This window comes from Cyanistes caeruleus, chromosome 1 (genome assembly GCF_971803275.1).
Source record: "Cyanistes caeruleus chromosome 1, bCyaCae1.hap1.1, whole genome shotgun sequence".
NCBI classification, from domain to species: Eukaryota; Metazoa; Chordata; class Aves; order Passeriformes; family Paridae; genus Cyanistes; species Cyanistes caeruleus.
Genome location: NC_141701.1, coordinates 23,901,509 through 23,915,189, shown reverse-complemented (window position 1 = coordinate 23,915,189; position 13,681 = coordinate 23,901,509). Strand labels below are relative to the sequence as shown.

The window sequence follows — 13,681 nt, the reverse complement described above, 5'->3', positions numbered from 1 at the left end:
CCTACATTTAATGTCATCCACAAATCATGAGCATAATCTCTAGTTGTTGGATTAGAACAGGTCCTTCCTTGCATAATTGCTTGAAAATGGGAAAAAAAAAAAATTGTTCCTGATGCATTTGCCAACAACTTCACTTTGGAGTTTTTTTTGCCACTTGTGTGGAAATGTCATGGAGGGCAAAGCAATGACCAATGCCTTATTAAAATGAAGACAGCTTATAAGAAAATTGTCTTTAACATCACAGATACCAGCATTTTAGAAGGATTCAAAAATAAGTTGGATGCTTATATTTTGGAGCTTTAACAAGAAGTGACCTGCTGGGAAACAAACTAAATATACATCCACACTTCAGAGCTATGTATTAATGACAGAAGGAAAATTGTGTTGCACCTTTTAAAGTATCTTGTAGTGACTAATTCTAAGTACCAAACTCATTAAAATGTGTAGATTTGGAACAGGCATTTCTACATTCTTACCAACATCTTCTGCAAACCTGGCCAATGCAGCACTGACAAGCTGAGTAGGAATGATCTTTCTGGAGAGAAATATTTTTGAGCAGAGCAGACAAGTGCCTGAGGTAATGTTTGTGCAAAGATGAACATTTTTATTCTACCATCACACACGTCCTTCAGGTGTAACTGCCCAGGTTTTTTCTTTTTCAATAGCTGAGATGTTGCATTTCTAATTATGGTAGCTTTGGCACTTCTGGGGAACAGGCAGATTTTTTTTTCATTTTTCATGAACAGAGGGTACCAGCAGAAGCAAAGGCAGCTTTTTGAGATGGCAAAACTGCAGATAACGAGGTCACATTATGTCTAGCACTTTCCTAACATCTCTACATAAGTAATCAATGCTTGAACGTCACAGAATTAAAAATAGCTTCTTCCCTAACAAGATCAAATGCCATTAGTCATAGGTTTCTATTCATCCTGGAAACTGCTGGTTCTTTGCTCTCAGCACTAGGATGTTGGTCAAATTCCTGATTTAGCCATGCATCTTATCATCTGTCTGCAAAACAGACATTATAGAAATGCTTAACTGTAGTAGGGATGGTACAGTAAATGTTCAAGTTTTGTCAGCAGCAAGCAAAGCACACGAAATAAGAGAGTACCACCCTTCCAAGTAGTTTTGTCTTTTTTCTTACAATGCAATTTAACAGAATTTGACTGTTAAAAACAACATAAATACACACACACACAAACATAAACACAAAAAAGGAGTATTTTACAGCGATTTATGGCAGTTAAGTCAATTTTCATTTATTTATTTTAGTGCTGATAAATCTCTTGTGAGATTAGCTTTGTCTGTTACTAACATACGAAAGACAAGAATCCCAGAACAATTAAATGACACAGAGATGAGTGAAGCCAATTAAATCTCAAATTATTGTTCATGGAACAAGTGGTTGCTGTTGTTTAAAGCTGTACTGCACCACTACTCCAGACTGTAGATGTTAAAGGAGAAGACCAAAACAGAAAACATGACCACTCCAAAAGTAGTGTGCAGTTCCAATTATCCCACCTCAAAAATGCTAAAGGAGACACATATAAGGGACATGAAAGATATTAAAAGGTTTCTGAACAAAACATGGATTAACAGACTGACTGGGTTGCCTAAACTCACCTGCAACAGCCTTCCCACTGTCAGTTTTAATACACTGAGCTGATGGAGTTTTAGTACAAGGAAACAGCTCAAAGACACAATAAGGCAAGCACAGGCAGCTACTTGAAGGAGAAATTGGGACGGGATGGCTGAGGGTAGAGGGAAGAGCTGATCTAAAAATCAGTATAATGTAAAGACTGGTGTGGAAGAAAGAAGCTGGCAGGGATGTGATAGCATCATATAAAACTGTGACTTGCAGAGTGAAGGGGAGCAGGAAATGACTGCTCATGGTTTCCCATCATTTTGTTGGTGTCCATTCCAGAAATCAGGTTTTAGGAAGATGAAACTAATTACCCTTCTGTGCAGTGGGCTCTTCAAATGTGTGACTTTGCCACCAGATTTTTAGATCATAATTATCCAAGCAGGTTCAAATAAAGATTGGTGTCTCTAGAACTACGGGCAGAAAGACATGATCTCTGACAGAGGTGGATTTCTGGGAACAGGAAGTGAAACCATATTAAAGGGATATGGTCATTGTCCTTGCCCTGGGCAGCTTGTCCAAAACACTGTGGGGTTGGAGGCATCTTTGCTGTGACCTGAGTCTTTATGCTTTGCAATTACCTAGTGCCTCCCACTGGCAGTGCTGCCGGCACCACTCATATTCAAGATTAATTCAATGCACACAGAATTCCCTTTGATACCAGACTGCTTTTATCATCAGCTGAGCCCCGCAGGCTGGGCTGTGATCCGAAGCAGTGGGGATGCGAGCCTCTGTGGGGCTTGCCAGTGCTGCCGTGGAGAGGCACAAGTGCTGGCAGCAGCAATGTCAGTAAATCTGCATCACCAGCAGCTCACTTAACAGCCCAGCGTGGCAGCAGAGAGGGAAGGGGAAGCTAAAAGAGGACTATAGGCACTTGTTGGTGACAATACTTTATAGCCTGCCTCAGTACAGAAATGTTTAATCTCCCATGAAGGGAACAATGATGTTTTACAGGGGCATTTCTTTACAAATACAGACTGATAAACCAGAGCAGACCTGCTGACAATACCTTTGTCTTTTCAAAGACTTCCTTAGTGAAGACACTCCGGTGGGGACAAGTTTCCTCCGAGTTGCAGCTCACGACAGTGACCAGGGTGTGAATGCTGCTGTCACTTACTCAATGTTAGAACATCAACTGGAATACTTCCAGATCAACCCCAGCACAGGCTGGGTGTATGTGAATTGCCCACTACCCCAGGTAATGTGAGACTCCAACCCCTCAAATCCATTGCAGAGGCTTAATTGCAATCTCTTGGTTTGTACAAAGTGGTTTTCAAGTATGCTCTGTCTTTGTTTGGTAGGCAATGCGCATTAGCCGCTATATCGTCGCGACAGATGGCGGGAACAGAAGCAGCACCGTGGAGCTGACGGTGACTGTCACTAGTGCACTGAGCCAGCCACCCCAGTGGGAGCAGAGCACGTACTGGGTAACCATTCCCGAAAACACCATTCGTGACACCAAGATTGTGGTATGTTAAAAGCGTGATTACTGCCCTGTCTCTTCATTTCCACTTCTTCCTCTGCTATGCTCTAAGTCAGAAGTACACGGGTGCCCGCTCTGCAGCCTCACTGCATTGCACTGTTCCCTCATGAGCCTTCACTGCTGTGTACCTGTTAAAGTTTATCAGGTGTACCTGTCACAGAATAGGCTGGCATTTCAGCTGGCAGCACTTTTCCTAGTAAATCCTTACACTAAAGGCCCTCAAGGTGTGCTTCCACAGGAACAAGACTTGTGCACTGCCAGAGAAGGAAATCCTTGAGTGTTCCCTCCAAGAGCCAGCTCCTCACTCCTCCATCCTCAGTGGGCTGTGCTATCTGCTTGTGTCTTTCTTGAAGCTTTTCTAAGTTTAGCACAAGAGCATGGAGTGACATAGTTTGCTTCCGACTCTTCTAACTCAAACCAATTCCTTTTTAACCCATACTTAGTCTTTAAGGCCAGTGCCTTCTACATATTGCCACATAATTCCTGCCTTCCTCCTCCTGCACACAATATTCAAGCATTTGGAAACAATTTAGGATTTGGGGTTTTATTCTGCAACTTGCTGTGTAAAATGTACAGCTCAATGGAGAAATGGTCTGGATCATTTTTGCTTTGGAAGGAGAGAGGAGGGATTTCCTTTAGCTGTGCTGCAGTTCTGGCTTGGCACATTTACAGGCAGATAAATTTCCCATTGATTAAACACCTGAATCAAACCTAGATATTGTAAAATAACGCTCAGCTCTGTAAATGTTTCTATTTTGTCTGTTACCTGAGTCATACAGGCATGTGTGTCCTTGGAGAATGTACATGTATGTATGTTTCTGCCATCAAACTCAACACGTAACACTTGCAACCCCGTGCTTCATGAATGTATGTGGTGGCTCTTTTCTTCTTCAGACCATCAAAGCCACATCCCCTCTTGGTGATCCCAGGGTTACGTATAATCTGGAGGAGGGTCAAGTTCCAGAGACTAACATGCCAGTTCGTTTCTATCTGAAGCCAAACAGAGCTGATGGATCTGCTTCTCTTCTAGTCGCTGAACCACTTGACTTTGAGACAACTAAGTTTTTCACCCTGACAGTCCGGGCACAAAACGTAGCAATGACTCCTTTAGCTTCCTTTGCCACTGTTTGTGTGAATATAACAGGTAAGCTTTGCTGCTGTTCAGAACAATATTCTGATTTTTAGTATAATGCTTCAGATTAAGGTAGCATCTGTGAAATGCCACCTCAGGATGCTTTGTATATTTATGTACTGTAAAAAGTTCTGCAGTCATTAAAAAGGTCTGTCTGGGACAATTCCCAAGTACAACTATCAAATGTGGAGATGTGATACTGTGAAAATGGGCTATCTGAATGTTTAGACAGCACTAGTTCCTGGTTCTGTAAAGGTAATTACAAAGATTTTCCTTTTGAAGGGAGGAGAAACCTAGTACTTGTTCCCAAGCTATTGAAAGAAGATGAGTATTACTGGAAATGGTCCAGGAAGAGAAACAGCCCAAGTAGGCTGGGTTTGTGTTGGATATATGTTTAGGGGTTTTTGTTGCATTCAGAATTTTTCATTGCACACTGAGATTAAAACTATAGAAATGAAATTGCAAGAGTCCTTATGATAGGTTCAATTTTTAAAAATTTGATCCAAACCTCCTTATAGTAGGACCTTTTCATAATGCTCTGTTCCTGTAGATCCACATAAAACTGTAAATGCATTAATCCCTGCATTTTGCAGGATTAATGGAGTTACTTTTTTTAGACATTCAGATGAAAATATGAGTAAGTGAACTCTCTAGCAAAAACATTTGTCTTGCCTACCACCATGGAAATGAGAATGGGCCGGCAGTAATTTGAAAAGGAATCCAACTTTCCTGCTTCACTTTATCATGGCATCATCCTGTCTTTCATAATCCACTAATGCAAAACCCCTTCAGGCTGTAGAACAAGGTCTGAGCCTCATTGTGACTTATGGACCCTGTCCCAGAAGGTTTTTCCTTTGTGCATTGGTACCAGAATTTGGCAGAAACTTCATTCTTCTCATAAGAAAAAAACCTTTTCCAGTAACTTAGCTGTGGATGAAAGCCCTCCTGGTCCTGGTACTCATGGACTTAGTATATCTATGGTCAAGTCATTAGCCAGTATCTCAGCTGGGATTAGACCACTATGTCCCAGAAACTGCCCAGTGTCTATAAAATGCCTCCTGACTGCTACCATGAGAATAGGAAAACCCAGAGCAGGACTGCTTATTACTATAAACAATGTAAGTTCTTCCTCCAAGCAAGATACAAACAGGGGGAAAAAAACCACATTAAACAAAAACGTCTTCAAATATTTTCTTACCATGATCCTCATCACCTCCTTTTTCAGATGTCAATGATAATGTTCCATTCTTCATGTCTTCTAACTACGAGGTGTCTGTGCCAGAAGGAGCTGATGTTGGCACGTCCGTGGTTCAGGTGTTAGCTATGGACTTGGATTCTGGCCTGCATGGAGAGGTTTGACCTTAATCCAGCTTTTTTCCTGGCAATACTCAAGTTGTAGTATTGTAATTAGTGAGAATGTGCAGTCAGCAGATGGCAGGGTAATGAGCCACCAGCACTTCTTACAGGACTTGTCAAATGTTTGTCTATCTCATGGCTGATGCAGAGCACATGGGATGCGGGCTGAGAAGATGCTGTTTGTGATCTCAGGGTCCTGCAGCGTGGCAGCTCATCCTGATCCAGCAACCATGACAAAGCACTGCTGCATGATTCTCAGGGTTGCTCCCATGACAAGACAAGTGGATGTGGCTGCAGGACATGTTTCCAAACTCTTGGCTCTTGAGTTCATTTTTTAATTGAGTATCAGTGATTATTGTCAGTTATTCACAACCATTTAAATGTAGTCAATTAAATACTATTATCAGTCAAACCAACATTTGACTGTCGTAGTAATAATGGCCCAACCCCAGGAAAAAGCAGAATTCTGAAGGGAATTACTCATTTCCTTTGCATTTTCCTGAGTAATTTCTAAAAATCCTACTAGCTCCTCAGTGAAGAAACTCTAGGTAGTGGAGATCTTCTGTTCTGGAAATGTCATTTTTGCAGTTTCTGAAGAGCAGCCTGTGTGGTAGAACATTCTGGTGCTGCTCTGGGCATGACTTGAGGGTGAAGATGGAAATGGTGTTTTTCCAGAGAACAACGTTTATTAAAGGGAAAAGGTGAATAGCTTTCATAGGTGGATGTTTTCATTTATGCAGTCTTGTTGAACAGGACCCAAATTATTAGGGTGAGTTTTTTTGTTTGGTTGTTTTTTTTGTTTGGTTTTTTTTGAGATCAGAAGCACAGTGGATTACTAGAAGCTGAGGAGACGCCAGGGAAAATGCCAGTCTACATATTCTCTCTCCTTCTGTTATTCATGATCTTTCTTAACTGCTCCTACTGACCACTGTTGGAGATTAGATACTGGCTTGAGGGGCCTTGATATCACGTGTACAGATGTTCTTCTCTTTGAGAATTCTGCACTTTTTATATCAAAATGAACAAAAGACTTATAAAAATGTTTATAGATTTTAGATGATCTGTCTTTCCTCAGGGTGTTGCTTTGCAGACAGAACCAGGAGGCTACTGAGGAAGGGGGAGGTCACAGCACTTGGACATACAAATGAAAATTGAAAATGTAACCTCTTTTAACTATTTCTTTTTTAGGTTCACTACTTAATATTAAAAGATTCTAATGAAGATTATCAGTTCTTCACCATTGAACCTGAGACAGGAATTATTTCCACCCAGGCATCTTTTGACAGAGAGAAAAGAGCCTCTTACTTGATTGAAGTTCAGTCTCAGGACTTATCAGAGTCTGCTAGACCTGGCATTCACGGGCAGCCCAACACAGGTAAAACTAAGAAGGAATTCTATATTGGGCTTTTTAACTTTCAGAGGCTTGGCAGGTATGTGAGCTGTTTGGAATAATATAAGGTATTCCTCCTCTGCCTTTTCTACTCTGCGTGTTCCTCTCGCATCTCCTTGTTAGACACAGCCTACGTGAGGATTTTTGTCAGCGATGTGAATGACAACGCTCCGGCATTTCCTCGGTCAGTGTATGAGGTCAGCATAGACGAGGACAGGGATGTTGGAAGTCCTGTTGTGACAGCAACAGCAGATGACAAAGATGAGGGTGAGTGGGCCCTGGATGTCTTTTAAAGTCCTTTTAGTGTTAATGTGTGTTTGTACGTGGGGCTACTTCCTTCATGGACCAACAGTTCTCTGTATTCAGGAGACAATTCCACATTTCAAACATTTGTAAAAGTGGGGAGAGAAGTTTGGGGCACATGTGAGCATTTTCTTTATTTACACTGTGTCACACTGTGTCGCACTGACACCAGCTCTGATGGTGTGAAGCTGCCCCTACAGTGTGATGAGACCACATGGGCAGAGCCTGTCCAACAGCATGCACCACTAGTCAGTCCCTGTCTTTGTATTTTGGTTACTTTTGTGAGCTGGTACAGCTCAACTTGCTCTAGAGAAACAAATCCATTGATTAAAAGAAGGCAAGCTGATGACAGAGCCCAAATGAGAACCAGAGAGATGTGTTGCTCGGAGCAGGTGAGAGCTGGCCATTCCTTTCTGTGGCAGTGCTGCAATGCCTGTGTCTCTTAGTGCTGCTGAGGGAGGTGTAAAGAGGCCATTTGTGATGCTCAAACTCTTGCTGCAAAGTCAGCCAAGTCCTTCCAAGCACTAATGTTGAGCACAGCCTTTTCACTTTCTAGCCATCCATATTGCTCTAGTCTTCTCATCCACAGTTGTCTCACAACTTAAAAAGCTAAAGGTTCTTTATGCTTCTAGCAATTCACCTATTCAGTTTAGGAAGTTACTTTGTATACTGGAATGCAATGTAATTTTTACCTTTCCAAATAAGTAAACAGAAAGCACTAAACTATTTGTTGCTGTTCCTAAAAGTTTTGTTGCTTTTCCTAAAAGTTTTGCAGCAATCAAACAACTGCTGTTGCACAGGTGGAATGTTCTGAGTTCTTGCTCAAAATAGAGGATTTCTGTTATATTTTAGCACCACCCAGTGGTTTAAAAAAAATAAGTTAAGGAATACTGGCATTTGAAACGAGAGGCTTAGGAAACACTGACCAAAAACATCTTCCTGTATTTTCATTGTATGTTACTTTTTCATTATTGGCAAATGAATGCACAATAATTTAGAGGCACACAATTTCTCTGTTATCAATAAACAAGTGCTTGTCTGTGTCTGTAAATTATACTTGTAAATATAAATGCAAATCCAGCCTCCCATCTACCACAGACAAAACCTTCAAATTACATACACAGATCATTCTGTGTATGTTTTTATGTTTTATCTCACACACACACACCCACACCCACACACACACACACCACAACAGTCTGGGAAAATAAGGTTTCTCTTGGATACATGTCCATTGTGCATAGCTGTATTGAGTATTCATAGAGTAAACAAAGGGGGCAATTGTTTCTTTCTCTTATAGGTGCAAATGCCAAACTAAGGTATCAGATCACTTCAGGAAATGTGAGAGGGGTTTTTGATGTGGAACCTGAGATTGGCACTGTCTTCATTGCTCAGCCTCTGGATTTTGAACAAGAACAACATTATGAGCTCCGGCTTGTAGCTTCTGATGGAAAATGGGAAAACCACACTCTTATCATCATCAATGTTGTCAATAAGAATGACGAAGCACCAATCTTCACTCAGAATGAATACCAGGGCAGTGTCTTGGAGGAGCTCACAGATCTGCCTGTACTTGTCCTAAAGGTAAAGCAGTTTCCACAAAGCATGGCAAAACCTGGCTTTGTGTTCAGCTCAATCCCATCCATTCATACAAATCCAAAAAAGATAGTTTATTTAGGGTGGGTGAGGCCTGGTATTAAGACTTAGCTAGCAACTTTCTGTAAAGAACAGAATGAAGTAAGCCTGGTAATTTTGCATTACTTGCTATCTTGACTAACATAAATAACATTTACTTAATTGGTTTTTGATCTTAAGAGTCTTTTCCAAACTGATTCTAAAATTTTGTGATTCTAAGTGTTGAAAAATGTGATAACTTTCCTTTACAAAGAAGATTTGGCACATTTTGAGTACCAGGATAAGCACAGAACGGTTGGCATGTGTACCTCATGCATGTAATGGTTAAATTTATGCTGCCAAATAAACATTACCAGGGACTGTTCTTTGACTCCAGCTCAATCATCTTCATTGTTTTGTTGTTAGAGCCGTTCTCGATAGGGCAAACTAGCAATCTCCCAAACAATCCCTGGATGCAAATCGGGAGCTGGGAGTTCTCTCTGGCCTGTGCTGATCATCAGTTTGCATGCATGGCCTGTTCTCACAGCAGTCTGTTCACTCAGAGAGAACCAGCCTCTGCTTGCCTTTGTATTCCAGCTCCAAAGAATTTCACAAGATTTGCTCAGCAGAACTGTTATTATTTTCACTTGATTCTTCCTACACTTTTTTCTCTTCCCAAAACATACTGGGTAATAGAATGTATTAATCTGTCAAAATGTCCTCTCTTTGCTTCTCTAGGCTGTGCATGATGTTAATTGAGAGTACCTGAGTGACTCAAACCAGTAGATGGTTGCTGTTAAAATGCTCACTATTCTTTTAGCCTGCACTGTAGCAGCTGCCATCAAGAAGAGAACTGTGATCTCCCGTGTTTTTTTTAATATAAACACTTGCCTGCTGTGGCTTGTTCCAGGTTTCTGCAACAGATCCTGACCAAGCAGCAGATCAGAATGCCATTAACTATTCCCTGCACGGACAGGGAGCCAGCAGCGAGTTCAGCATCAATGAGAACACAGGTGAGATCAGCGCACACAAAAGGTTAGACCGAGAGAAGCGATCGACGTGGCGCTTTCTTGTCCTTGCAACGGATGAGGGCGGAGAGGGACTGACTGGCTTTGCAGACGTGATCATACAAGTGAGGGACGTGAACGACAACGCACCCCTTTTCCTCTGTGTGTCGGATGGCTGTTTCACCGGCCACATCCCTGAGGACTCTCCGGCTGACACTGCTATCATGGAAATGACAGCGGCGGACCTCGATGACCCCAAGGCCGGTATAAATGCTGTGCTAACCTACAGTATCATTCAGAACGTCAAAAATGAAATTAATTTGAACTTGTTCTCCATTGATCCTGTTAGTGGCACCATCTCTACGGTGCTCGGGTCCCTGGACCGTGAGAAGGAGGACAAGTACCTAGTGGTGGTTGAGGCCAGAGATGGAGGAGGGCTCACTGGGACAGGCACCGCCACTATTCTGGTGACTGATGTAAACGATCACGCTCCAGTCTTCCTGCAAAGGATTTACACAGCGTTTGTCTCCGAGAATGCAAGTATTAACACTGAGGTGGTGGTGGTGTCTGCTGTGGACAGAGATGAGGGAGAAAATGCCATGGTGACATTCAGCATCATTGATGGGGACAATGACCGCAAGTTCTCCATAGAGACAGATGAAGTCAACAACTGTGGGTTTATCCGACTACGCAAACGAATTGACTTTGAGAAGCCTCATGAGAGGGTATTCAATTTGACTGTGAAAGCAGAGGACATGGATTTCTTCAGCATCGCTCACTGTGTGATCTACGTGGAGGACTCAAATGATCATGCTCCTGTATTCTATCCTCAGTTCTATGAAGTGCCTGCACTTGGGGAAGATGTAGCAGTTGGTACCAAAGTTATTCAGGTTTCTGCTGTTGACTTGGATTCTGGCCTGAATGGAAGGTTTTCTTTCCACCTGCTAAACAAGTCTGATCCAGGCTGCCAGTTCTCTTTGGCTAGTGATGGGTGGCTGATGGTTGCAGGAGTGCTGGATCATGAGACAGTGGCTCAGTACCAACTCATTGTCATTGCCACTGATATGGGACAACCCCCTCTGACTGGCAGTGCCACTGTTTTAGTGACTCTGCAGGATGTAAATGACAATGGGCCAGAGTTCGAGGCACGTTATAACCCGGTGGTTTGGGAAAACACAGCTTCTCCACAGGTCGTCCCAATGAATGAGACCTCCACACTGCTGTACGCCAAGGACCGAGACACTGCTGCTAACGGAGCACCTTTCTCCTTTCGCCTTCTCGGTGATTTCGATATCCTGACCAGCTTCAGCTTGCAGGACTTCCACAATGGAAGTGCCATGCTCACTGCACTGCGTACTTTTGACAGGGAGGTGTACAAGGCGTTCTACCTGCCCATCCTGATCACAGACAGTGGGATCCCACCCATGAGCTCCACCAACACACTGACTGTGAACATCGGGGACCAGAATGACCACCCGCATTCTGCTGGCTACATGGAATGTCTGATTTACAGCTATGATGGTAAATCACTCCTTTATGTTTACTTCCAAGTGTGACATAAGGTCAAAAGAAGCAGTTTTAAGTTTTACAGGAGGACTCTGTCCTCTTCCACATAAGCTGTCAGTAGAGATGCTACTGAAGTTTGCTTAAAGCCCAACAGAGAGCAGTAGGTATGTGGGGCATAGGACTCTGGGCCACTTGATTTGTGGAAGAAAGTGAGCCAGCCTTGAAGAAACAGCATAACTAGCTGCTTTTCTGAGCATCTTTCTGTCAAACTTGAGTAATGATCTCTTGGTTTCAGATACAGTTTTTCAGCAGCATTAACATATCAGGGGAGAAGAAGTTACCAAAGTTTATAATGGTGCTGACAAATGATGAGTCTGAATGCTGAGAACCTTCTTTCTCCTCCTTAAAACTTTTTCCTTCTCCAGACTGAATTGAATTTTAGTGAATACACTTAAACTGAACTCGTATGTAAACTGCTGAAACATTCATCTAAGTCTTCAGCTGAAAAATACTGTTATGGGGGAATTTTCTGTGAATGCTGGCTGCACGCAGTGTGAGAGAAGCCGTCTTTCCCTTCTTGCTTTGGCAATTAGGCAGCAGTATTCTTGTGATCTTCTGCCCCCATAATAAGCCCATCAGGGAAATAAACCACACAGGTAAAAATATTTTGGGGTGTTTGCATCCATGTTGTCTCAGGGCATTCCTTCCTCTTCTACTGTGTTCTGTGTCCTATGGTTTGCTAGCACATTAAATAGATTGTCTGTCGTGGCACACTAGGAACTACTTCTGAGTAGATGCCGCTCACATTTATTTATACTGAAACGTACTGCCTGTTGCATGATTACTCAAGTTCAGCTTATTGTTAAATTGAAAACATGTCTGTTTCTATTTGCTGAGAAACTCTGTCTGTAGCTTAAATACTAAACATTTTCATTAAGCCTGAATTCCCTTTTAGTTGTTTCTTCAAAATCATTGGTACATCGGTTAATTTCTGGGAGGGACTATTCAAGACCTCAGATTTCTGATTAATTAAAATATAAAGGAGAGACACAATCAAGGATATTATCACAATGTATGTTGCATTCATATCCTGTGGGAATCAAATACTGGGGCATCCTGTATACTGTCTCCTGCAAAATACCCCATGAATGTCACCACGGTTGCCAGAGAGGCACAGTTTTCTCTCCTTGCATTCAGTTCCTTGGTTGTCAGGATTTGTGCTGTTCCTTGTCACAAGGTGAAGTCACACATTTATCCTCTTTGTGTATCCTTGATTTTTTACTCAGTAGGTTTATGAATTCAGGTAACTATGACCTTTCCTTCAGAAGTAAATTTTTAAATCCAGAAAATACTAATTTGTTGGTTTTGCTGAGAAGATGCAAAGCCAGCAGAGTACATGCTGCTTTCCATCTCACCCCAGTCTTACCATTTACTCAAAATAAGCCTGGTCGCTGTATTTTGGACATCTTCTCTGTCTTGCTGTAATTGCTATTGTTTTTTGTCCTTTATAAACCAGCTTGCATTTTGGTTATTTATCCTGCCAAACACCAATTCCTGTCTATGCTAGTACATAAGTTGGTTGGATAGTACAGACAAAATAGCGAAAATTCTCAGAGGTGGCTTTTCTCTTTTTCCTTCCCATTGCTTTTCATTGCAGCCACCTGTAGAATTAAATCCATGTGATCATACAGCAAACATGCGATAAGCCCGGTACCATGTGGCATTTGCAAACTGGTGCACATGTCTCGAGAACTACAACTATTTTTAAGAGGTCTTAGGCTTACGACACGTGTTTACACCAGTACCTGTGTGTGTACATGTGAGAGGTCTGACTGTGCTATTTGTGTGCTATGTTGTTCTAGGTATTCTCCCCACGACAGTCCTGGGCCAGGTCAGTGCCCCTGATGCTGATGACTGGGATCGCAAAATCTACCAATTTGAAGGGAAAACATCAAGGTATTTGGAGAGAAAAATAGGAATTGCATAAATTCTATGGGAAAATTGAGCACACACAGAATCATAGCAAATATTTACACTGACCTTTTTTGAAAACAAGATTACAAAAGCATTCTGTTGGTTAGACACTTCTGTGTGTAGATCTCCAAAAGCCTTTCTGAGTGTGAGGCTGCAGTAAATAACGCTGCATGCCAAATCAGCCTGCTGCCTATTGCCTCATGGGCCAGAATTCTAAATTCCTGTTCAGAGTCCTACCATAATCTGTACCAGTGAGCCACTACAGGAAACATAC

General features: G+C 42.1%; 1 protein-coding gene across 2 annotated transcripts in view; it reads left to right on the top strand.

Moving 5' to 3' along the window:
- Positions 1–13,681, top strand: part of LOC111924773 (neural-cadherin-like) — a 53,546-nt gene that overhangs the window by 24,172 nt on the left and 15,693 nt on the right. For both annotated transcript variants that reach the window (XR_015284877.1, XM_086882282.1), the window contains exons 11-19: positions 2,668–2,840; positions 2,944–3,111; positions 4,020–4,269; positions 5,483–5,610; positions 6,802–6,988; positions 7,127–7,270; positions 8,607–8,890; positions 9,831–11,448; positions 13,296–13,389. Coding sequence is in view for 1 of the 2 variants with exons in the window: in XM_086882282.1 (XP_086738408.1) it covers positions 2,668–2,840; positions 2,944–3,111; positions 4,020–4,269; positions 5,483–5,610; positions 6,802–6,988; positions 7,127–7,270; positions 8,607–8,890; positions 9,831–11,448; positions 13,296–13,389 (3,046 nt within the window). In the remaining variant the exon portion in view is untranslated. The remainder of the gene's footprint in view (positions 1–2,667; positions 2,841–2,943; positions 3,112–4,019; positions 4,270–5,482; positions 5,611–6,801; positions 6,989–7,126; positions 7,271–8,606; positions 8,891–9,830; positions 11,449–13,295; positions 13,390–13,681) is intronic.